The sequence below is a fragment of the Eucyclogobius newberryi genome, unplaced genomic scaffold (genome assembly GCF_026437365.1).
Source record: "Eucyclogobius newberryi isolate DKJ021-1_F unplaced genomic scaffold, fEucNew1.0.hap1 SCAF_17, whole genome shotgun sequence".
Taxonomy (NCBI): domain Eukaryota; kingdom Metazoa; phylum Chordata; class Actinopteri; order Gobiiformes; family Gobiidae; genus Eucyclogobius; species Eucyclogobius newberryi.
In genome coordinates, this window is record NW_027315801.1 from 19,113,964 (window position 1) to 19,138,597 (window position 24,634).

General features: G+C 47.9%; 1 protein-coding gene across 1 annotated transcript in view; it reads left to right on the forward strand.

The window, feature by feature from the left end:
* The window catches only part of LOC140363582 (uncharacterized), a 123,318-nt gene that overhangs the window by 74,451 nt on the left and 24,233 nt on the right, over positions 1-24,634 (forward strand). Inside the window, 8 exon segments of the mRNA XM_072450216.1 lie at positions 3,810-3,947; positions 7,671-7,763; positions 13,205-13,302; positions 15,307-15,395; positions 15,531-15,713; positions 17,231-17,338; positions 23,777-23,901; positions 23,972-24,056. Of these exon segments, the coding sequence (XP_072306317.1) occupies positions 3,810-3,947; positions 7,671-7,763; positions 13,205-13,302; positions 15,307-15,395; positions 15,531-15,713; positions 17,231-17,338; positions 23,777-23,901; positions 23,972-24,056 (919 nt within the window).

Consider the following 24,634-nt stretch of genomic DNA (forward strand, 5'->3'; position numbering starts at 1 on the left):
TTGTTTTTTTCTGTTTTACCACCATTTGTTTCAAACTCTAAATGTTTGGGTGTGCGCCCGCGTGCGTGTGCAATTCAAATACATCAAACTATAATAATTATCTCAATAATTCCCCCGTTGAGCTGGCCATAAGGGTCCGTTCACAACTTAGAATTGTTCACATAATTAAGCATCAAGTTTCACATCTCCTCTGTTGGTGTGGCCTGAATAATGTCACAAATCTAATGTAATATGTGCTAATCTTCTATATGTGCTTCAGGTGAGTTCCAAACTCAATCTTTCACACCTGCTCATGTGATGCTTTACAAACATTGTGTATTAGTTTTTCTAGCAAATCTATATGCGTATTAAAAATCAAAATGATCCTAAACTTTCCCCTTGGTTATAAGGCACGTCTTTTTTTATCAACCTGTTTTTCCCCTTGTTCCCTACTTTCCTGTCTTTTCTTTGTCTGGCATGCATCTTCCTCTCTGTCTTCCCCTCTGTCTGTTCTCTGTCTTCCTCTCGTAACGGAGGAAACACCCTCCAAATTTCTAATCCTGCTCTATCTGTCCCTCTTTTCACTTACTCTTTACCCTCACTTGTAACCTGCTTTTCCTTTCTAATTGCTGCTGATATAACCATCAGACGCTGCATCCCCTGGGATTCCTGTGTTATCTTTATCTCAATCAATATCTCTGTCATTCTGCTTGTAAACTCATGTATTGATTCACCCATCCCCCCTGTTTAGTTTTCACTATCTTCAGGTAATCTGCGGGTCTCATAAAATGTATTCTCCTCCTGCATTTTACTGCTCTACATTCCTTCCCCAGGCCCTTCCTGTAGTCTAACCACCTCTTGCCTCTGTCCTGAGTCCTTTCCCTTGAACTATATCTAATGAAGATTTACTGCATCAGAACCTGTTGTATTTCTGCGTCATCCAGTCTATACTGTGTTATAATGAGGTCTAATTCACTAAGACTATCAGTCCAATGTGTACATTCACTTTAGTTTCATTACACCGTCAACCCGCCGCTGAGGCGTTGCTGTTGGTGTCACTGTGATACGTAAAGATAAGGACATCTGCTCCATCCTGGCCTCCCTCTTTGCCATTCAATAGCCCGGTTGTTATCTCTGACTATCTGACTTTTATGACCCATGTGTGTCCCACCAAAAACATCAGTAGTCATCCATTTACCCATATTATCCCTCCGGGCCTGTGCCTGTAATCTACATATATTCTAAATTTAAGAACATTTCTGTCTCTTTTTCGTCCTGTACTTTCATCTAGTCATGCATTATGGTGACATAATAAGTCCAAAAAGATAATTTTTTAAACAAAAATAAAACAAAACGTAGCTTTGTTCTGTGCACACACAACATTTTTTGTATTCTATGTCGGGGACTGGAAGTGTCCCGTCTGTGATCACATTCCCCAAAATATTGGCCATCTATACAAATCTGAATTCATCTTCTTCTCTTAGCAAGTTTACCCGGGGGGCCGACTCTGTGGAAAGGTGTGTCCATGCTCGAACAAAAAATCGCGGAAAAGGGGGGGGTTTCCGGCCGTTTCCGCGGATCCGTGATTAGGGGTCCTTTTTCGGCAAATAGGGGTACTTTTTCAAGCAATTTTGGTGATTTTTTTTGTTTGTTGACTGTGACGGTGCGCCCTAACCGCCCCGTCATCTCTTCTCCCCGGCGTGCGTGCCCGGCTCTCTCACTGCCCAAGAGTGCCGCGCAAGGAGTGTGCACAGAGCGGCCGAACGGAGCGCGCGCGATGCGGAGCGAGGCTGATAATGTAAATACATTTTGCTTATAGAGTGCTGAGTTTTGTGCTATAAAACTTGTGTACATTAAAAAACTGTTATGTGCTAAATAACTATCTGTACATAAAATGTCTGCCTTGCATATGTGAGTTATGTTCATGTGCTTGAACATTCAGTGAGCTATCTTGATCTGAACCTGTTTTTTTGACAACTCATTGCTATAAATATCATTTTGTACTTGTATATATGTTTGAAATGAAGTTATTTCTGAGAATTTTGTATAACAATACTATGGTAATATGTTTCAGTGCACTTTTCAAACTTTTAAAGTGAAAAAGGGTATATTTTCAGGCTTTGTCACTAAAAATGGGTACTTTTTTGGGCTTGTTCAGTGAAAAGGGGTACTTTTTCAGGGGTAAGGAGGTCAGTGATTAGGGGTGTTTTTTCAAACCTGTGTACGAGCATGGGCACTATATAAAAGCTATAGAGTCGGCCTCCTTTATGTGAGAAACTTATCTACATAAAGAGAAACTTATCTACATAGCCAACAAATATTTTTCCAACAATATCAAACTTCTGCTTATGTGAGAAACTTATCTTGTGCACAAGCCTACAATATTTCTCAGTAATACTAAACTGGGCATAAGCCAACAATATTTTACTGTAATACTAAACTGTGCATAAGCCAACAATATTTCACTGTAATACTGAACTGTGCATAAGCCAACAATATTTCACAGTAATACTAAACTGTGCATAAGCCAACAATATTTCACAGTAATACTAAACTGGGCATAAGCCAACAATATTTCACAGTAATACTAAACTGGGCATCCACCAACAATATTTTTCAGAAATATCAAACTGATGTATAAAACGTTTTATGGCTCACTCTTTTTCACACACAAAGTTTTGTCTAACCTTCTTCGTCGCCTGTGTTCTGCTGCCTCTACACGACGCGCATGAGGTGCGATGGGCGGCCACGGGGAAAAGTGGACTTCCTTCTGCTGTGCACACAGACTTTCACCGATTCACAGCTCAATCTCGCTAAGGGCAGCTGGTCATCCGGCTCGAAGGACCAGAAAATGTCAAGAAATTAGACATAAACCAATGCTATTCCTTAACACACAGAGAACACAATTCAACTTAGAATATGAAATGATATAGAAACGTCAGACTTTTGTGTAGCATGCATGGGAGAAACCGTCGGGCTGGGTCGCCAGGCTGGCGTAAATAGCCTGGCGACCCTCCTTGGTCTCACGCGTTTTTTCTCTTGCAGGTTGGTTTTATTACAAATTATGAAATAGGCGGGTCACATTCTCATTGGTCAGCTTCACATCAAGGCACTTGTCTTTTACAACAGTTGGTATTTTCCTTAGAGATAAAGCATGGGTAATGTTTACCTAAACTCCCCTGGGCTGTTACACCCCCTCCCTAGAATAAACATTCCTCTGGCCCATCTTTACGATACCTTCACAAATGCAGTTTGTTACATGCCGTTTTTCTCTTAGACTAATGACGCAGGTAATATACAAATATCGTCATATCACTATTATGCAAATAAAATACATCACAGAAATAGAATCATGTATTTACATTTCATCACAGCGACTTATACTTATTTTTATACGTATATACTTATACTCCGGAGCGACTTATATGTGATATTATTTGTTATTTTCACACTTGCAACCGCATTTCATATTCCAGTGCGACTTATATGTGTTTTTTTCTTCTCTATTATGCATTTTTTAGCTGGTGCCACTTATACTCCAGAAAAAACGGTACTTGCAATTGAAAACGAACATTGAACATTCTCTATGGAAATTGATAGGTTTTATATTTTACTTTGGAAAATGAGCCACGGGAGCAAACCTGCTTAGAGTAAGTGCAATGAAAACAATTATAATAATTTTTAAAAATGACATACTGAGGCTTTAATATAGCAGTGAATGAACTAAACCTTCCCACAAACCACTTTATTTAGCTTGAACAAATGATTCCATCAAAACTTAACCTGTCTAAACTAAACTAAATGGTCTGATTACAGTCTCCTTGTTTCAGACCGCCGCCCACAGAAAGCAGGTGGAGAACTTGGCCAAGAAGAAGCTGGACAATCTGATGAAGGAGTCCAAGATCCGGGACCAAGAAGACCTAGACAGCTTCACCATCACGGCCCTCTCAGACAAAACCAGCTCCAAGGTGAGTGTGGGAGAGGGCGGAGTGTGGGAGAGGGCTGAGTGTGGGAGAGGGCTGAGTGTGGGACGAGAGCGGAGTGTGGGACGAGAGCGGAGTGTGGGACGAGAGCGGAGTGTGGGACGAGGGCGGAGTGTGGGACGAGGGCGGAGTGTGGGACGAGGGCGGAGTGTGGGACGAGGGCGGAGTGTGGGACGAGGGCGGAGTGTGGGACGAGGGCGGAGTGTGGGACGAGGGCTGAGTGTGGGACGAGGGCTGAGTGTGGGACGAGGGCTGAGTGTGGGACGAGGGCTGAGTGTGGGACGAGGGCTGAGTGTGGGACGAGGGCTGAGTGTGGGACGAGGGCTGAGTGTGGGACGAGGGCTGAGTGTGGGACGAGGGCTGAGTGTGGGACGAGGGCTGAGTGTGGGACGAGGGCTGAGTGTGGGACGAGGGCTGAGTGTGGGACGAGGGCTGAGTGTGGGACGAGGGCTGAGTGTGGGACGAGGGCTGAGTGTGGGAGAGGGCTGAGTGTGGGAGAGGGCTGAGTGTGGGAGAGGGCTGAGTGTGGGAGAGGGCTGAGTGTGGGAGAGGGCTGAGTGTGGGGGAGGTCGGAGTGTGGGGGAGGGCGGAGTGTGCGAGAGGGCGGAGTGTGAGAGAGTGACGACTGCACTTCACATCAAATGTAAATGGCTACTTGGCGTTTGGTGTCATCTCTCTCTGTTCTGTGGTGTACCACGCCTTTGTAGTGTGCCATGCCTTTGTAGTACAATTATAAATGCAGAATGGTGGAGTGGTTAGTGCACAGCACATGTAAGTCAGACGCCAAGTGCAGCCGGCCGCAGTGTCATGAGTCTGAATCCCGACTCCGGCGATGTACTGTGTGTCCTCCCTTATCTCATCCCCATTTTCCTGTCTAATAAAATGGCCAAAAAACCTTTGAAACAAATCAGTTTGAAAAACAGCTGTAACACAAATGATTGCCTTTTAACAATAATTTCATAATTTTCTCTGCAACTTTTTAAATTTGAGGTATCTTAACATGAAGTTAAGCCCCTCCTCACCGGGCGTTGTACTCTATTTTATCTTTGCACTTTCCATTTGATAAAGATGGAGCTGATGCTCTCAGTTTCTTTTGATGATTCTGTTGCCATGGCAACTGAACACAACTCACAGTGAAAGTTGAGGCTCAGCCGCTCAAAGACCTTGGGTTAACCAGAGTGGGTTAACCCAAGGAGGAGCGTTATAATAAAGAGGTTAGTCTCATTCCGTACAAAATATGGCATGGGTCCATTTGGCTTGTTTGATAGGTATGCCAAAACAAAATTTTGTGTAAAATGTCATGAATTTGGGAAGAACTAAAGAAATTGTTTGTTTCCCGTGCAAAATGCATGTAATATTTGGTGATTTTCCTGTTGGGAGGTTTCTGTCATCGCTACGGCTACACCGTTCAAAATATGGCTTCAGCTCTAATGTGACCCCCTGAACAGGCTCAAAAACTCACCAAACTTCACCCAAAATTCAGAATTGGCAAAAATGTTTATTTTTTATTGGCCAATTTTTTCTGTGTTTAAAGAGGGCCCCACCTACAAAAGTCAAATGACATTGCACCCATGGTAGATGTCCAAACCTCAACTTCATAGAGCTACTGAAAGGAGTCAGGCTTTAAGATATACGCCCGTCCCCCCCTATTTTGTACTGGGTATTTTAAAATGTGGACGGGCATTTTAGAGTGCAGGGAAGGCCAACCGCAGGCGGCGCACGCACACGGGCACATGGTGCACACGGGCACACAGGCACACGGCGCGCATGGGCACATGGCGTGCATGGGCACAAAGCGCGCATGGGCGCACGGGCACACGACGGTGTGACTTTGCGGCGCAAAGCGTAACGTCAGACGGCGCACTGCATCAAAAGCGCCGCTTTATTTAGTAGAAGCATTGGAAAACACTCCGCTCATAATTTTGGCTTTCTAAATTCACCTCCCGCTCCAATGGTCCACGCGCACATTCTTAAAGTACTTTTTGCGGACGAAATTATTTGGACGGGGTGTTTTCAAATCTAAAAGCCTGCGTAGAGCTTCAAATTTCGGGCCACGCATTCCTCTTGTGAAGACAAAAAATATATATTATATGGCCACGCCCCCTGACAAACCATATGACACCATCTTGAATTGAAAATGAATACATGCTGCACATTTTTTTTGATAACTTTTATGGTCTACTGCAAAGTTAGACAATGCAATTTGAAATTTCACTATTTTTTAATCAGTGGTTAAACTTTCAAGCTTGCTTGTCCCTGTTCATCGTGAAAAAATGGAAATGTGCACCATAGCGCCCCCTACAAAAGGACAGTTAAATTTACATTGAGAGAAAATGTTTTCCCCCAAATTATTTTTTGCCATCTCGATAAAAAGTAGCAATGAAAAAAACATCCAATGTTGAAATTTCCACATTTTTATGTTTCACACTTACAAACCTCTCGTTGGGAGAAAGCCCGGACAAGCTCAAATTTGGGGAATATCATCTTCAGGAGCCCCGGGGCGTCAGGCGTTTTTAAAAAAAAAATTCTAAGTGTTTTCTTAGTGCGGCAAAGCCGCAAATTTGAGAATTGTGTTCATTTGCCCTGGTTATTCACAGCATTGGCCGTGATCTGTGTGAGGAACAATGACACACTGAATATCTGTGTGAGGAACAATGACACACTGAAGATCTGTGTGAGGAACAATGACACACTGAAGATCTGTGTGAGGAACAATGACAGCTGTATAAATTCAATTCAGTTTATTTTTGTAATGCCCAAAATCTCAATAAGAGTTGCCTCTGAGGGCGACAGTGAAAAACGGATTAAACAATGTCCGTGGGGACGATGTCCCAGAGTCCTCTGTCCTTAGACCCTCCTTCTCGGCCAGGAAAAACTACAATCAAAGGTAAAGGCGGTCCTACAAAATATTAGAGTTTGCCCCTTTTTTGGACAGGTAGTGTATGTTTATATTAACTTCCATCCATCCATCTTCTACCGCTTGTTCCCTTTTTGGGGTCGCGGGTGACTGGAGCCTATCCCAGTGACTTCGGGCCTTAGGCGGGGTACACCCTGGACAGTGGCCAACTTGTCGCAGGGCTGACACAGAGACATAGACATTACAGACAGTTCACTCTCACATTCATTCTCTAGGGCCAATTTAGAGTCACCAATTTTTGCCTAACACATACATGTCTTTGGATGGTGGGAGGAAGCCGGAGAACCCGGAGAGAACCCACGGTAACACGGGGAGAACATGCAGACTCCACCCAGAGAGATCATGTGATGTAGGTCTGGTCCGGGAATCGAACCCATGATCTCCTTCTTGGGAGGCAAGAGCGCTAACCGCCTTTGCCACCGTGCACCCTTATATTAACTTAATTAACTCATTTTCATTCTAGAAAAAAAATATTTTAAAAATTATTAGCCACTTTGCAGGACATTTTAGCCCTGTGATGTTTAGCTGGTAAAAAAACAACAAAAAGGCAGATCAAATACATTTGTGTGTCTTTTCACATACAAGGGACGTTTGACAATAGACATATTTAGTGTATGATCTGCAGTAGTAGTAACTCTGATAATGTCCTTGTGTTCACGTGTATTTAGTGAATGATATGCAGTAGTAGTAACTCTGAGAATGTCCTTGTGTTCACGTGTATTTAGTGAATGATATGCAGTAGTAGTAACTCTGATAATGTCCTTGTGTTCATGTGTATTTGTTGTACTCAGAGCAATCATGACGCTGGCACAGACATGGATGACACCAGCAGCAGTATCAGACCCAGTGGACGCTCCTTCATCAGCAGTTTCTCCAAACGAAAGGTCAGACTCATGTTTTAAAATGCTGTGGGAGAAATCCTGAACAGGCCCAGATTACTTTGGGTTGTCATGGGCCGCTGCTCCTCATGGGCCGCTGCTCCTCATGGGCCGCTGCTCCTCATGGGCCGCTGCTCCTCATGGGCCGCTGCTCCTCATGGGCTGCCTGCTCCTCATGGGCCGCTGCTCCTCATGGGCCGCTGCTCCTCATGGGCTGCCTGCTCCTCATGGGCCGCTGCTCCTCATGGGCCGCTGCTCCTCATGGGCCGCTGCTCCTCATGGGCCGCTGCTCCTCATGGGCCGCTGCTCCTCATGGGCCGCTGCTCCTCATGGGCTGCCTGCTCCTCATGGGCCGCTGCCTGGGCCTAATTATTGAACATTGCTGAACTTCTGATCAAATGTTTGGACATTCTTCACAGCCTTTATTCATCATGAAGCTGATGGAACGCTGGACATTTTGTCTGGTGATGTCACGCTTCCTATTCACTCGTATCAGTCCTGTCTTAATGGTACAATGAGGACATCCATAGTATCAGGACAACTGAGAATATTGTTACCAAACATCACACTAGAAGCAGAGCAGAGTGGACACACAGGACACAGTGGACAGAGCAGAGTGGACACACAGGACACAGTGGCAGAGCAGAGTGGACACACAGGACACAGTGGCAGAGCAGAGTAGACACACAGGACACAGTGGACAGAGCAGAGTGGACACACAGGACACAGTGGCAGAGCAGAGTGGACACACAGGACAGAGTGGCAGAGTAGAGTGGACACACAGGACACAGTGGACAGAGCAGAGTGGACACACAGGACAGGACAGGACACAGTGGCAGAGCAGAGTGGACACACAGGACACAGTGGACAGAGCAGAGTGGACACACAGGACACAATGGCAGAGCAGAGTGGACACACAGGACAGAGTGGCAGAGCAGAGTGGACACACAGGACACAGTGGACACAGCAGAGTGGACACACAGGACACAGTGGACAGAGCAGAGTGGACACACAGGGCAGGACACAGTGGCAGAGCAGAGTGGACACACAGGACACAGTGGCAGACACACAGGACACAGTGGCAGAGCAGAGTGGACACACAGGACACAGTGGCAGAGCAGAGTGGACACACAGGACACAGTGGCAGAGCAGAGTGGACACACAGGACACAGTGGCAGAGCAGAGTGGACACGCAGGACACAGTGGCAGAGCAGAGTGGACACACAGGACAGGACACAGTGGCAGAGCAGAGTGGACACACAGGACATAGTGGCAGAGCAGAGTGGACACAGTGGCAGAGCAGAGTGGACACACAGGACACAGTGGCATAGCAGAGTGGACATACAGGACACAGTGGCAGAGCAGAGTGGACACACAGGACATAGTGGCAGAGCAGAGTGGACACAGTGGCAGAGCAGAGTGGACACACAGGACACAGTGGCAGACACACAGGACACAGTGGCAGAGCAGAGTGGACACACAGGACACAGTGGCAGAGCAGAGTGGACATACAGGACACAGTGGCAGAGCAGAGTGGACACACAGGACACAGTGGCAGACACACAGGACACAGTGGCAGAGCAGAGTGGACACACAGGACACAGTGGTAGAGAAGAGTGGACACACAGGACAGGACACAGTGGCAGAGCAGAGTGGACATACAGGACACAGTGGCAGAGCAGAGTGGACACACAGGACACAATGGACAGAGCAGAGTGGACACACAGGACACAATGGAAAGAGCAGAGTGGACACACAGGACAGGACAAGTGGCAGAGCAGAGTGGACACACAATTCTGAAGTGAAAAGACAATTATACATGAAACTGAAAAGTGCATTGTGCAAAAATATTCAGCCGTGTCAATACTTTGGAAATACCTTTGTCTGCCATTCCAGCTGCAAGTCTTTTGGCGTATGTCTCTCCCAGCTTTGCACTCGCGTCTTTGCAGAACAGATTTGATGGAGAGCGTTTGTGAACAGATTCTCCATTGGATTTAGGTCTGGACTTTTTATCTCACAAATATGTCTATTTTGATACCATTTCATTGTAGCCACATGCTTTCCCCACCTCATGTTTGCGGTCCCCCCACATGTTTGCTATGTCCTCCACATGTTTGCTGTGTCCCCCCCACATGTTTGCTATGTCCTCCACATGTTTGCTGTGTCCCCCACATGTTTGTTGTGTCACCCACATGTTTGCTGTCCCCCCACATGTTTGCTGTCCCCCCCACATGTTTGCTGTCCCCCCCACATGTTTGCTGTCCCCCCCACATGTTTGCTGTCCCCCCACATGTTTGCTGTGTCCCCCACATGTTTGTTGTGTCACCCACATGTTTGCGGTTCCCCCACATATTTGCTGTCCCCCCACATGTTTGCTGTCCCCCCACATGTTTGCTGTCCCCCCCACATGTTTGCTGTGTCCCCCACCTGTTTGTTGTGTCACACACATGTTTGCGGATCCCCCACATATTTGCTGTCCCCCCACATGTTTGCTATCCCCCCACATGTTTGCTGTCCCCCCCACATGTTTGCTGTGTCCCCCACCTGTTTGTTGTGTCACCCACATGTTTGCGGATCCCCCACATATTTGCTGTCCCCCCACATGTTTGCTGTCACCCCCACATGTTTGCTGTCCCCCCACATGTTTGCTGTCCCCCCCACATGTTTGCTGTGTCCCCCACATGTTTGCTGTGTCCCCCACATGTTTGCTGTGTCACCCACATATTTGCTGTCCCCCCACATGTTTGCTATCCCCCCCACATGTTTGCTGTCCCCCCCACATGTTTGCTGTGTCCCCCACATGTTTGCTGTGTCCCCCACATGTTTGTTGTGTCACCCACATGTTTGCGGTTCCCCCACATGTTTGCTATCCCCCCCACATGTTTGCTGTCCCCCCCACATGTTTGCTGTCCCCCCCTCATGTTTGCGGTCCCCCCCCACATGTTTGCTGTCCCCCCCCTCATGTTTGCGGTTCCCCACATGTTTGCTGTCCCCCCACATGTTTGCTGTCCCCCCCACATGGCTTCTTATGGCGTTTTTAAACAATGGCCAGATTTCTGTGGTGCACGACTAATATATTTCGTGTCCACCGCGCTGTGCATCTCTGCAGCGCCTCCAGAGTTACCATGGGCTTGTGGGCTGCATGTCTGATCAGTGCTCCCCTTTTTTGGGCCTGCACGTTTTGGTGGACGGCCATGTCTTAGCTAGTAGGTTTGGAGCTATCCCATACTCTTTTCATTTCCGGATGATGGATTGAACAGTCCTCCCTGTGTTGCCGTGGGTTTTCTCCGGGTTCTCCGGCTTCCTCCAACGGTCCAAAGACATGCATGTTTGTTAAATTGTTATCTGTAAACTGCACCTTGTGAATGAATGTGAGAATGAATGGTTTGTTTGTGTGTGTTAACCCTGCTGCGAGCTGGCCCCTTGCCAGGGTTTACCCCGCATAAGCCCCAAAGTCACAGGGATCCAGTCACCCGCCACCCTAACGGGAACAAGCAGTAGTAAAGCGATCAGTGAAAAAGGATTGAACGGTGCTCCGTGAAATTTTCAAAGCTTGGGAAATCTTTTTACAATCCTTACCCTGCTTCAAACATGTTTTTAAGCTTTAAAAAACTTTCTCCCTGACCCTTCTGGTGTGTTCCTGGGACTTCATGATGCGCTTTGCACCTGTAACTGACAAAACTGTCCAGGGGATCACCAGTCTGAATCTACATGCTGCCTCCATGTGTGACCCTCCAGATTTCTAAGTCTGTGCTGAACAGTTTATTAGCACCACTCACTCATGTCGCTTCAATCTGGAACATTCCCAATGTCTTTGAAAACTGTGGTCATAAAGCCTCTCCTAAAGAAGAGCAGGGGTCAGGGGGAGTGGTCATAAAGCCTCTCCTAAAGAAGAGCAGGGGTCAGGGGGAGGGTCAGGGGCAGTGGTCATAAAGCCTCTTCTAAAGAAGAGCAGTCTTGATGCTGCAGTACTGAGTAATTACCGGCCCATCTATAATCTGCCATTTTGGGGCAAAGTCCTTGAAAAGGTTGTTTACAACAGCTCACAGATTTCCTCTTAATGAACAACTCATTTGATGTTTTTCAGTCAGGTTTTAGACCTCATCACAGCACTGAGACTGCTGTTGTCAAGGTGACAAATGACATCTGCCTGAACACTGACACGGGCAAAGCCTCAGTCTTAATTCTGTTAGATCTGAGTGCTGCTTTTGACACCGTCGATCATGGGACCCTCTTACAGAGACTAGAGGACTGGGTGGGCATCACTGGCCCCGCCCTAAACTGGTTAATGTCCCTGACCTATAAATGTGACATTTTTTCAAATCCAAGCAAAAATCAGTTTTGTTTAGCTGTGGATATGATTGAAATGATTTTCTTTGGACTATTCTCTTTTATGTCTTAAACTGGTCTGTAATTTCTTTGTGATTTTTGTGTGAAGCGCTTTGAAATGCCTTGTGTACCAATAAACTGGCCTTGTCTGATCATTAGGTCGACATTCAATCTTTCAGCAATCATCAGGGAACTTCTGACAGCAGCTGTTCACTCAGGGAATAGAGGCTGAATACTGCACTTTTCAGCTTCACATTTTAGGAAAATTATGTACATTTTCCTTCCACTTCACATTTATGTGCCACTTTGTTGCTCCTTCACAAAAAATGCAAAAATGTGGAATAGTAAGAACACTTTTTCAAGCCACTGAACAAACACTTAAAGATACTTTATTATATTTACCTCCTAAAGTAAACTCATGACACCAGTATGCGTGACACCCAGTATGCATGACACCCTGTATGCGTGACACCCAGTATGCGTGACACCCAGTATGCGTGACACCCGGTATGCGTGACACCCGGTATGCGTGACACCCGGTATGCGTGACACCCGGTATGCGTGACACCCAGTATGCGTGACACCCAGTATGCGTGACACCCAGTATGCGTGACACCCTTTATGCGTGACACCCTTTATGCGTGACACCCGGTATGCGTGACACCCGGTATGCGTGACACCCGGTATGCGTGACACCCGGTATGCCTGACACCCGGTATGCCTGACACCCGGTATGCCTGACACCCGGTATGCGTGACACCCGGTATGCGTGACACCCGGTATGCGTGACACCCGGTATGCCTGACACCCGGTATGCCTGACACCCGGTATGCCTGACACCCGGTATGCCTGACACCCGGTATGCCTGACACCCGGTATGCCTGACATCCGGTATGCGTGACACCCGGTATGCGTGACACCCAGTATTATCTGACATGCACTTGGAAGGAGCAAAAGTTCCTTTCCTGTATTTGATCGTTTGAAGATCTTATATAAACTGAATGTTATTATAAAAAGAAAGTTTGGCATATATATATATATATATATATCTATATCTCTATCTCTATATCTCTATCTCTATCTCTAATAGTTGCCAAACTTTCTTTTCTCTTTGTCAGAAAAAGACGAGGAAGATGAAGACGTTGAGTGTGGAGGACACAGCCCCAGAGCAGGAGAGCAGCAGCAGCAGCAGCTCTCGAGCCCCGCTGCACAACAAGTATGTACCCCCCCATACGCACCTCCCCAAACGCCTCTGTACCTCCTCATACTCCTCCGCACCTCCCCATACGCCTCGGCACCTCCCCATACTTCTCTGCACCTCCCCAAACGCCTCTGCTCCTCCCCAAACGCCTCTGCACCTCCCCATACTTCTCTGCACCTCCCCATACTTCTCTGCACCTCCCTATACGCCTCTGCACCTCCCCATACGCCTCTGCACCTTCTCATACTCCTCTGCACCTCCCCATACGCCTCTGCACCTCCCCATACGCCTCTGCACCTCCCATACTCCTCTGCTCCTCCCCATACGCACTTCCCCATACGCCTCTGCACCTCCCCATACGCCTCTGCACCTCCCCATACGCCTCTGCACCTCCCATACTCCTCTGCTCCTCCCCATACGCACTTCCCCATACGCCTCTGCACCTCCCCATACGCCTCTGCACCTCCCCATACGCCTCTGCTCCTCCCCATATGCCTCTGCTCCTCCCCATACGCCTCTGCACCTCCCCATACTCACCTCCCCATACGCCTCTGCACCTCCCCATACGCACCTCCCCATACGCCTTTCTGCACCTCCCCCATACGCCTCTGCACCTCCCCATACGCCTCTGCTCCTCCCCATACGCCTCTGCACCTCCCCATACGCCTCTGCTCCTCCCCATACGCACCTCCCCATACTCCTCTGCACCTCCCCATATGCCTCTGCTCCTCCCATACGCCTCTGCTCCTCCCATACACCGCTGCACCTCCCCATATGCCTCTGCTCCTCCCCATACACCTCTGCACCTCCCCATACGCCTCTGCACCTCCTCATACTCCTCTGCACCTCCCCATACGCCTCTGCTCCTCCCCATACGCCTCTGCTCCTCCCCATACGCCTCTGCTCCTCCCCATACTCCTCTGCACCTCCCCATACGCCTTTGCTCCTCCCCATACACCTCTGCTCCTCCCTATACGCCTCTGCACCTCCCCCATACACCTCTGCACCTCCTCATACTCCTCTGCTCCTCCCCATACTCCTCTGCACCTCCCCCAAACACCTCTGCACCTCCTCATACTCCTCTGCTCCTCCCCATACTCCTCTGCACCTCCCTCATACACCTCTGCACCTCCTCATACTCCTCTGCTCCTCCCCATACCCCTCTGCACCTCCCCGTCATGCTAAAATGGAATTCCTTCAAGACAACTGCTGTTGGAGCGATGTGACTTTTCTGACTGTTTGAATGATGTTGTGGTGTATATGGTTCTATTGTTTGTCAAATCATAACTGCTGTGTAATTTATTTGGATTTTGACTCGCTCATGTCCAAGGAAGTATTATAAACTTTTTTTAAATCTGAAATATAATGGGATTTACTATGTTTGAGTGTAATGTGCAGTAGGGCTGAACCATTTGGAGAAATTCTCTAATTGCAATTTTTGTTCCCAATATTATGATTGCTATTTAATGTGCGATTATTATAATTTTTTCCATTGTATTCTCTTTTTTGTTGTTGTAAGAAAACGTAATGAATGACTTAAATAAGACCAACACAATATCAGATACATTTAGTGTACAATATTCTTTCCCACATTTTACATGTTGTATTCATGCTGTCAGAATGACACAAGAGATTCTCACTGAGACCAAAGCACGTGTACTGCTTCTGTGATTGGCCAAAATCCCATGCGGGTTGGGTATGTTCTGGTCCTTCTTCCGGATAGCGTCAGCGCTGCCGGCGGCGCTAGCTCCGCCGGCGGCGCTAGCTCCCACATTCTACATTCTAATCGCGTACGTTGCGATTGGCAAATCGCGTTTGATCACATCGCGATTTAATTGCAAATTCAATTAATCGTTAACCCTAATGTGTAGTCTAAGCTGTCAGATAGACTGTAATAATAACTCGATTCAATTTAAACCACATTTAAATGAGCCTAATGAGTAGAACTCTGTCCAGATGAGGAGACGGAACTGAAGCACTAACAAATGAACTCTTCTCTTTTCTTGCATTGACCTGAAGGAAGAAGAAGACCATGAAGCTGTCCAGAGCTCTGTCTGACCTGGTCAAGTACACTCGCTCTGTGGGGCTGTACGACATTGACGCACAAGGTGAGAGTTTGGATTTATCCACAAATATTTGATTTAGATTAAGTAAGTGCATTTAAAATGTCAAATGTAATTGAAGAAGTTGATCATGAAATGGCGATTGAGATGAAGTGGTGAAGTCCCTGTTGTTGTGAGCAGCGAGCTGCAGCTGGCAGGTGTCTTCTCTCAGTGAGACCAAAGCTCACCAAGTCATGCAGCAGAAACCATCTGAGTTCATCCACTTCAACCAGAGACAGTTGTCCCGCATCTATCCCTCGTCCTATCGCATCGACTCGTCCAACTTCAACCCGCAGCCCTTCTGGAATGCAGGCTGTCAGCTGGGTACGGCTTCAAACACTTTTATATCAGAACTTATATTTGACAAAAACACCCATGTACACTGCATATGAACAGCACAATAGCCAAACAGACCAGGACAGGGGACAGTATTCATGTCTTTTAAAGGGACATAGCAGTGCTTTAATGGTTTTCTCCTCATCACTATCTTACTCAGTCCCCGGGCCCTTATTTGAATTGATTCATGCATGTTTGAGTTATCCAGCATTGTCCTACATTTGAGGCTGAAGTACTTCCGGTTCCCGCATGTGAGCCGCCTAGTTTAGACAGGTCTGTTGGCCTGCGGTCGAATCCATTGGATTTACAAACTGAGTTTATCTGGGGAGATTCAATATTTCTGTATGGCAGCTTGGACGCTTACTTTGGGAACATGTCTAAGAAACTGATCAAGAAGGGCATCTGTCACGGATGCCTCCTGGGCGCCACCCCAGGGAGGTGTTTTGGGTATGTCCCACCGGGAAGAAGCCCCGGAGAAGACCCAGGACACGCTGGAGGGACTTTGTCTCTCGACTGGCCTGGGAACGCCTCGGGATCCCCCCGGAGGAGTTGGAGGAAGTGTCTGGGGAGGAGGAAGTCTGGGAAGAAGGAAGTCATATAGACAAATAAATCCAACAGGTTCAACCACAGCCGTCAGATAAGACTTTACTGTGTCTTCCAATTTGTAGACCCGGCTCTTGATTGTCGTGACTCGTGACTCTCTGATGTTAAGCAATAGCAGCTGCACAGCGTCAATTTTAGCCTCAACTGACTTCGTAATGTTGTCTTGTGTAATACTTTCAACTTTGCTGGATACTATGTGTATGGTTTCTTCAGTCACTACGGCGCAAACAGGTGATCATCTTATTCTTGGGCATTTTAAATAAATAGACCCTTATTTTATGTCGGCTCCCAATGCCTGGTTTCCCCAGGTGAACATGTGATGTTGGCGGTTCTTAAGAGTCTCTCTGTAGAACAGCTGCTGTGCCATCTAGAACATCTGTGCATCACTTCTGCAGATTTGACCAGAAATCAATCGTCCCATTTTATTATCAAACTGTTTGATATAACGTAGGTCGCTTTTGGGCTTAAGTGTTTGAAATTGTGAAATTGTCACTGTGTTTTATTTGTGCTTGTTTTGTCCTCGGGAGGGCATCTGACACACAGGAGGATGGGAGGGCATCTGACACAGGAGGATGGGAGGGCATCTGACACAGGAGGATGGGAGGGCATCTGACACAGGAGGAGGGGAGGACATCTGACACAGGAGGATGGGAGGGCATCTGACACAGGAGGAGGGGAGGGCATCTGACACAGGAGGAGGGGCGGACATCTGACACAGGAGGAGGGGAGGGCATCTGACACAGGAGGAGGGGAGGGCATCTGACACAGGAGGAGGGGAGGGCATCTGACACAGGAGGAGGGGAGGGCATCTGACACAGGAGGAGGGGAGGGCATCTGACACAGGAGGAGGGGAGGGCATCTGACACAGGATGCATTTGTAACTCCAGCTTTGTCTGTTGTAGTTGCCCTGAACTACCAGTCAGAGGGACGTGTCCTTCAGATCAACAGAGCAAAATTCTACAGCAACGGCAACTGTGGCTACACCCTGAAGCCCACCTGCATGTGTGAAGGTCAGACCACCTGCATGTGTGAAGGTCAGATCACCTGCATGTGTGAAGGTCAGATCACCTGCATGTGTGAAGGTCAGACCACCTGCATGTGTGAAGGTCAGACCCACCTGCATGTGTGAAGGTCAGATCACCTGCATGTGTGAAAGTCAGATCACCTGCATGTGTGAAGGTTAGACCACCTGCATGTGTGAAGGTCAGACCATCTGCATGTGTGAAAGTCAGACCACCTGCATGTGTGAAGGTCAGATCACCTGCATGTGTGAAAGTCAGATCACCTGCATGTGTGAAGGTTAGACCACCTGCATGTGTGAAGGTCAGACCACCTGCTTGTGTGAAGGTCAGACCACCTGCATGTCTGAAGGTCAGATCACCTGCATGTCTGAAGGTCAGACCATCTGCATGTGTGAAGGTCAGATCACCTGCATGTGTGAAAGTCAGACCACCTGCATGTGTGAAGGTCAGACCACCTGCATGTGTGAAGGTCAGACCACCGGCATGTGTGAAGGTCAGACCACCGGCATGTGTGAAGGTCAGATCACCAGCATGTGTGAAGGTCAGACCACCGGCATGTGTGAAGGTCAGATCACAGGCATGTGTGAAGGTCAGATCACCTGCATGTGTGAAGGTCAGACCACCAGCATGTGTGAAGGTCAGATCACAGGCATGTCTGAAGGTCAGACCACCTGCATGTGTGAAGGTCAGACCACCAGCATGTGTGAAGGTCAGACCACCAGCATGTGTGAAGGTCAGCTCACCGGCATGTGTGAAGGTCAGACCACCAGCATGTGTGAAGGTCAGATCACAGGCATGTGTGAAGGTCAGACCACCTGCATGTGTGAAGGTCAGACTACCTGCCCATTGGCTTTTAGTACAACACAAATACAAACATATGTCTTAAATGTGCACAATGTCACTTTCCTGGTGAAGCTTTGCCCGTAATTTTCCACAGAACAGCATTAAACGTATAGGTCTTGTATGTGTAGGCCTCAATTGTCCAGGAAAGTACCACAGCAGAAACAATATATATCAACTGTTTTAAAGAGTAAATAAGTTTAGCCACTCAAGTAGCTGCTTCAGTTCTGACAGGGATCTGGCAAGTCTCTGCATAGAGACAGAGACTTAGAGACATGGGGGCGTAGGGGCGTAGGGGCGTAGAGACGTAGAGGCTTAGAGCTACTTGGATGTTTGGCTGAACACATTTACTTTCCAGAATTCATTTGGATTTGACTATTAAAGGGGCTGTACCTGATTTGAACTGTTTTCAAAGGTGAAAAACTGAACTAGTCCATTTACCAGTATTTTTTTTTTTTTGCATGTCATTAATTCAAATGTGTTTTGCCCATAGTGGATGGATGGTAAAAGCATCTGTTCAGGTGAAAATGAGACCACAGCTTGCTTTATGTCTAAATATGTCTAAATACTAAGCCTTTTATTCTTCAGGAAGCATGCCGATGTTTTTGCTGCTTATAATCTCATTGCGGTGAAGCTTTATGTAAATGAGCGATACATGTGGATCCATGATGCCCGGTTCACACCAGAGCGTCAAAATCGCGCCTGACGCAGAAGTTGGACGCCTGTACATTTTGAGACGGACTGTGTTGCTTTTCTCGTGGTGTTATGGAGTTTAATGGCGGACCATGGCTTTGGTTTATTAACTTTACAAAGTCCAAAAACGGAGGCGATGGGCTCCGGAGCCAGTCTAGGACCCGCATATAGAGCTCATTCACTTGATGTCACATGACTGCCCCCCCAGGCTCTTCAGGCTCTTTTCACCATATTGTCCGTCCACAGTGTGTGTTTACCACTACAAAACCATTCAATACTGCGTCTGTCTGCTTCGATTTACAACAAAACACGGTTTGAAGAGGCCCAAAACCTCAATAATGATATTGCACGCTTTACTATAATCAAAATGGTGAAAGTATGTGTGGAAGTTGGTGCAGCAACCGGGAAGATAATTCATTCCACCACACATGCCAACAAGAAATTGCAGCAATGTATACCTTCAGGGTAGATGGAGAGCGCCCCTGGCCAAGTAGCTCCTGCTGGAAAGTGAGCTCCGTTGACACGGCACAATGCACTGGATCCTCACCGCTTTTGCGACACAAGGCGTGAAACAGTTTCCACTTGCAGAAATACAGAAGACTGGTAGACTGAGCACGAGCATTGCTTATCGTGTTCCCAATCTCCCCGGCGTACCTCGAGAAGGTCAGGCCCTGCAGCGGCCATACCGAGAGCTTCAGGCGCTCGGGATTGGGGTGCAGAATCTGCCGCGCCAGAGCAAACCATGTTCTCCCCGGCCAAAACGGGGCCACTAGCAGGAGACTGTGGCCATCCTGAAGGACCATGAGAATGGGGGAAATGCATAGAGCATCGTCCTGGGCCAGTCGTGAGCCAGTGCGTCCTGACCCAGTGGGCTGGCACTGTCCACCAGCAAGAACCACAGAGGGCAGTGTGTCGCGTCGCGGGAGGCAAAAAGATCCACCTGTGCCCTGCCGAAAGTCTCCCAAATGTCCCTCACCACCTCTGGGTGAAGCTGCCAGTCCCCCGGCAGCGGCCGATTGCGAGACAGGAAGTCCGCGGACACATTCCAAACCCCCGGAATGTGAACAGCGCTCAGACTGGCAAGGCGCGGGGTAGCCCAAGTCAGGACCCGTTGTGCAATCCTGAACAGGGTCACCGACCCAGTGCTGCCCTGGTGATTTATGTGAAAAACCACACTAGTTGTCGGACCGTATGATGAAATGACGGCCGCGCAGGTTTGGCAAGAAATGGTGCAGCGCTAGATAGACAGCCAAGAACTCCAGCACATTGATTTGCAGCCTGCTCTGCCTCTGGGACCATGACCCTTGCATCATCCGTTCCTGCTATGTTGCACCCCAGCCTAGGAGGGATGCATCGGTGTACACAACCTCACGTCTGGAAGGAAGAGGCCCCAGCGGAACACCCTGCGTCATAAAGGCCTCGTTCTGCCACCTGTTGCCGTGTACGGCAAGCCTGGGCCGTGCGCTCTAGAGCCTCCAGGGCGGCCATGTCAAATAGTTCTCCAGGAAGAACTGGAACACCCCTCAAGGTCTTCCTACTGGCCTCAAAGAGCGGAGACGCCCTAGTTCCCTTGACTTGAGGGCGAAAACCTGCAAGGAAGCGTCAACCAGCCCATGTGTTGGTTGGTCCACTGGCCCCGTCTCAAGGGAAACCGACAGGCCTAGCATCAAATGAGACAAGGAGTTCCCAATGCGAACCATACGAGCTCCCATGGCATACGCCTTACACAGAAGGTCGTCTTTAACCCGGCACTGTGGTCGTGGACACCGGGCATTAGTCCGTAAAGTCTCCTCTGGACAGACGATGAGGGAGGCAATAGCCGGCTCCACTGCCGGCATATGTCCCAGGCCAAGCTTCTGAGGATCCTCCATCAGTGCAAAGACCCTGCCGTCTGAAGTAGGCCTTGAAAATGCCTTTGGGTCTGTCCAACAGGCATGCAGTTCCTTAATGTACTCCTCCGAGGGAGGAACTGCAAAGTTGGACACTGCAGCCTGGCGCCGAAAGAAGGCGCTAGAGGGTTCCGCCTCATCCCGCGGAACATCCAGCTTTAAGTGGGAAAGTGCGGTCCGTAAAGCAGCTGTGACAGTGTCATCACTGTCGGCCTGAGAGCCGGCAGAGGCCAGTGAGCCAGATTCTGAAACTCTAGAGCTCAGAAGGTCAGACTCCAGCTGAAACTGAGTGTCTGAAGACGCCACAGATATGTCGTCATCATATGCTGAGGCTGTGTCATGCCCCTCCTGCCGTTGTGCCACCACCCGACTGGCATCAGTCTGGAGTGTCTGGATAACTGCCCGCATTTGGGCCAGTTCAGATGTCAGCGTACCCTTCTTTTTCTTAAATGGGGGGCCGCCTTGAGTAGCCGTGGACGGCCGCATGCGGCCCTAAGTCTGGCCAGCTGGTAATTGACTCGGAGGCGCCACAAACAACCAGTCTGAAGCGTCCTCGATAGCAGCCAAGCGCGCGACGTGGACAGACAAGGGCATAACTGGACAGTTGGAGAAAACATCATCGGAGAGTGCTTCCCGAAGATGATCTACTCCAAGACAAGCAGGGCAGAGATGATGCCCATCGTCAGGCTGCAGGGGCGCCAATCAGGATCGGCAACTTAGGGACTCCAACATGATATGACCGAAGCCAAATAGAGTTGGGTCGAGCGGAACGCCACTAGCGACTCTAAGATTTAAAACCTCTACCCCGGTAAGAGGGGCGTAGCGGGGTCAGGTCGAGCAGTGAATACCACAAATGACCCGTTACGTGAGGGGGACACCGCAGGACCAGGTTGCGCAGGAAACTCCACTAGACACCGCGGGGTCAGGTCGAGCAGGGAACGCCACCAATGACCCGCTATGTGGGGGAGACACCGCAGGGTCAGGTCGAGCAGGGAATGCCACCAATGACCTGCTATGTGGGGGAGACACCGCGGGGTCAGGTCGAGCAGGGAACGCCACTAATGACCCGCTATGTGAAGGAGACGCGCGGGGTCAGATTTAGCTAAGCACGCCACTAATGACCCAATGTAAACACAAAACCAGCTACAGGAACAACCAGGTCGAGCCGAAAACGCCACCGATGGTGTGTAACCGGCTGAAAACAAAGCAGTTCAGAACTAATGACCCGAACACTATAGTTAAAACATGAGGATACGCGGCTGTATCCGTAAACCAAAACAAACGGAGCACGGATATATCACAAAACCGGGTACGATTGTACGGTTCAAATTAAAAAAAAATCTACATAGTGCACGGCTACGGCGAAATGCATTAAAGGGGTACTTACCAGTCGTAGAAAACAACGTAAATATACCTCCTCATTGCAACAGGTCTGACACGCTTGTGCAGCCCCAGGAGGGTGAGGGAACTGCAGCACCGACTGTACCACAGTCACAGGGCTAACAGGGCTAACAGGGCTAACAGGGCTAACAGGGCTAACAGGCTACAAGCGGCAAAACGAACCCAAATGTGTGGAAACAGCAATATATTAGCTTAAAACAACCACATATACAACCTGTATGCGAGAAGGTGAAAAGGGACTGAGCTGCCGGTGTCACGTGACTATATAGACTCACATGAGCCACCGGGGGTCAAATGTGACTTTTTTGTTATTCATTCTCGACCTGTGTATGCGCAAGGATGATCATCCAGTGCTTTATGCACCGCCTCTGGCGGTCAGTAGGGATGAAATAGAACAACACTTTTTGCATCTAAAGACATTAAAATTTAATAAAAATTAAAAAAAAAAAAATTATATTCCTTTCGGTCTCCTCGTAACACGCCCTCAAAAAAGGCTTAATTTCCTGTTTTTTCAAGGACAAGTCACGCCTAATGGAATTGATCTACGGAGCTCATATTTCACTCACTAATGCGTTTTGATGGACTTATTGGAAATAATTATTACCCATGTAACAAAGTTACTCTATCGCGCCCCCTAGCCATTGTGTGAAAAACTCAATATTGTCTGATTTGTTTGAAACTCATGGTTTATATTCTCCTCGAGACGCCATGGAAAAAAGTGCATTGCAGATATTGTATATTTTCACAATTGGCCAGCAGGGGCGCAATGAATGCCTTCACTTCCTCTTCCTCTTTTATTTTGATGGAACATTTCCTCTCGTGCCGTGGTCTTAGCGATAGCATCAGCATTAGTGGCAGGTCTCTGTTGCTAGGTGACGGAGGTGCAGGGAGGAGTGGGTCTAAAATAAATAAAGTCTAAAGCCGGTTGCGCAGGTGGCGAGAGCCATCATCGCCACTTCCGCGGCTTTAATTTACGTTTGAGATCACTTTCCACGCTCTAGCAGTCATAGGAACGCAACACGGGACGGACAAGGGGGCGGCAACGTATGCGATCAAGTGGTTTTGTGACGTTGGTGAATGAGCGCTATACTTCAGTGGTGAGCAGAGTTTAGTCAATATCATTATTTGCTCAAAGAGCTGCGTCTTAAAGATTTTTTTTATCGCTGTGGGGTTTATTCTGGGTCTTCTTCTGCGTCTCTGATTGGCTGCTGCGTCGAAGCTTTGGACGCCTCTGGACGCACGTCCAAAGCGTCCAAAGCCTCCAACGCTCAAACGCCCCCGACGCGCCGCGCTCTACTCTAAAAAACAGTGAACGCCAAGACGCGTGTTTACATAGACATTGGATGTAAACTGGACGCTTTGGACGCCGCGGTCTGAACGGGCCGTAACAGTTTAAAATGAACCACTTTGTTTTTTCTCGTTTCAAAATAGTAAAAATCAGATACAGCCCCTTTAAATATCTTGCAAAACGTTCCCTAACCCAAACTTTAGTGATGTAGCTTTCAGGATGCTGAGTGACATTGAGAGAAGTTTCTAGTAGAATGACTCAATAGGAGGACTGTGATGCCTCATGCATCTCCACACTCATTCCTCTGTTTCATAGGTGCTTTCAACCCAAACCTGGACGAGCCTCTGCCCGGCCAGATGAAGAAGCAGCTGGTGCTCAAGGTCATCAGTGGACAGCAGCTGCCAAAACCCAAGGATTCCATGCTGGGGGACAGAGGAGAGGTACACTGACTCAATAAGAAGACTGCTGCTGTGCTATTATCAGTTATATCTTAGTTTGATTCCATTTCAGATCATTGATCCTTTTGTGGAGGTGGAGATCATTGGCGTGCCAGTCGACTGCTGCAAAGAACAGACCAGAGTGGTAGATGATAATGGTGGGTGTAAAAACAGGCTCGTACAAGCCTTACAGGACAAAAAAAACACTTCTCTTCAACATTATCCCCCAAATTTGTATTTTGAAAAGGTACAGGATTTGAGTAAAACATTATTTTATTAATTTTTTTATTAAGGCCCAAAGTCACTGGGATAGGCTCCTGTCACCTGTGACCCCGAAAGGGAATAAGCGGTAGAAAATGAATTATTATTTAAATATAAAGAATAATATTGATTAAAAACGGAGCAGAGGACTTTCAGTTATGACATCGGTCTAGAGACACGTCGAGCAAACGATGAGTAAAGGGTAAACACACGGCAGGTTCTGCTCAGGGAACAGATAAAGCATGAGGCCTGAAAATGAGCTTTCTTAACAATCTGGTTAAATGAACTATGAATGGAAAAGTTTTGACTCTATTGAATGTGTCTGCTCCACCAGGGAGTGATATCACCTTCTATACTAATATCATACATCAGATCGTAAACTCTAATCTTCACATTCAACATACGTTAGACATGTCAAACTCCAGAAGCACTTGAGGAGCAATAAATAAGAAATTCTTTAAATGAATGAAGAATA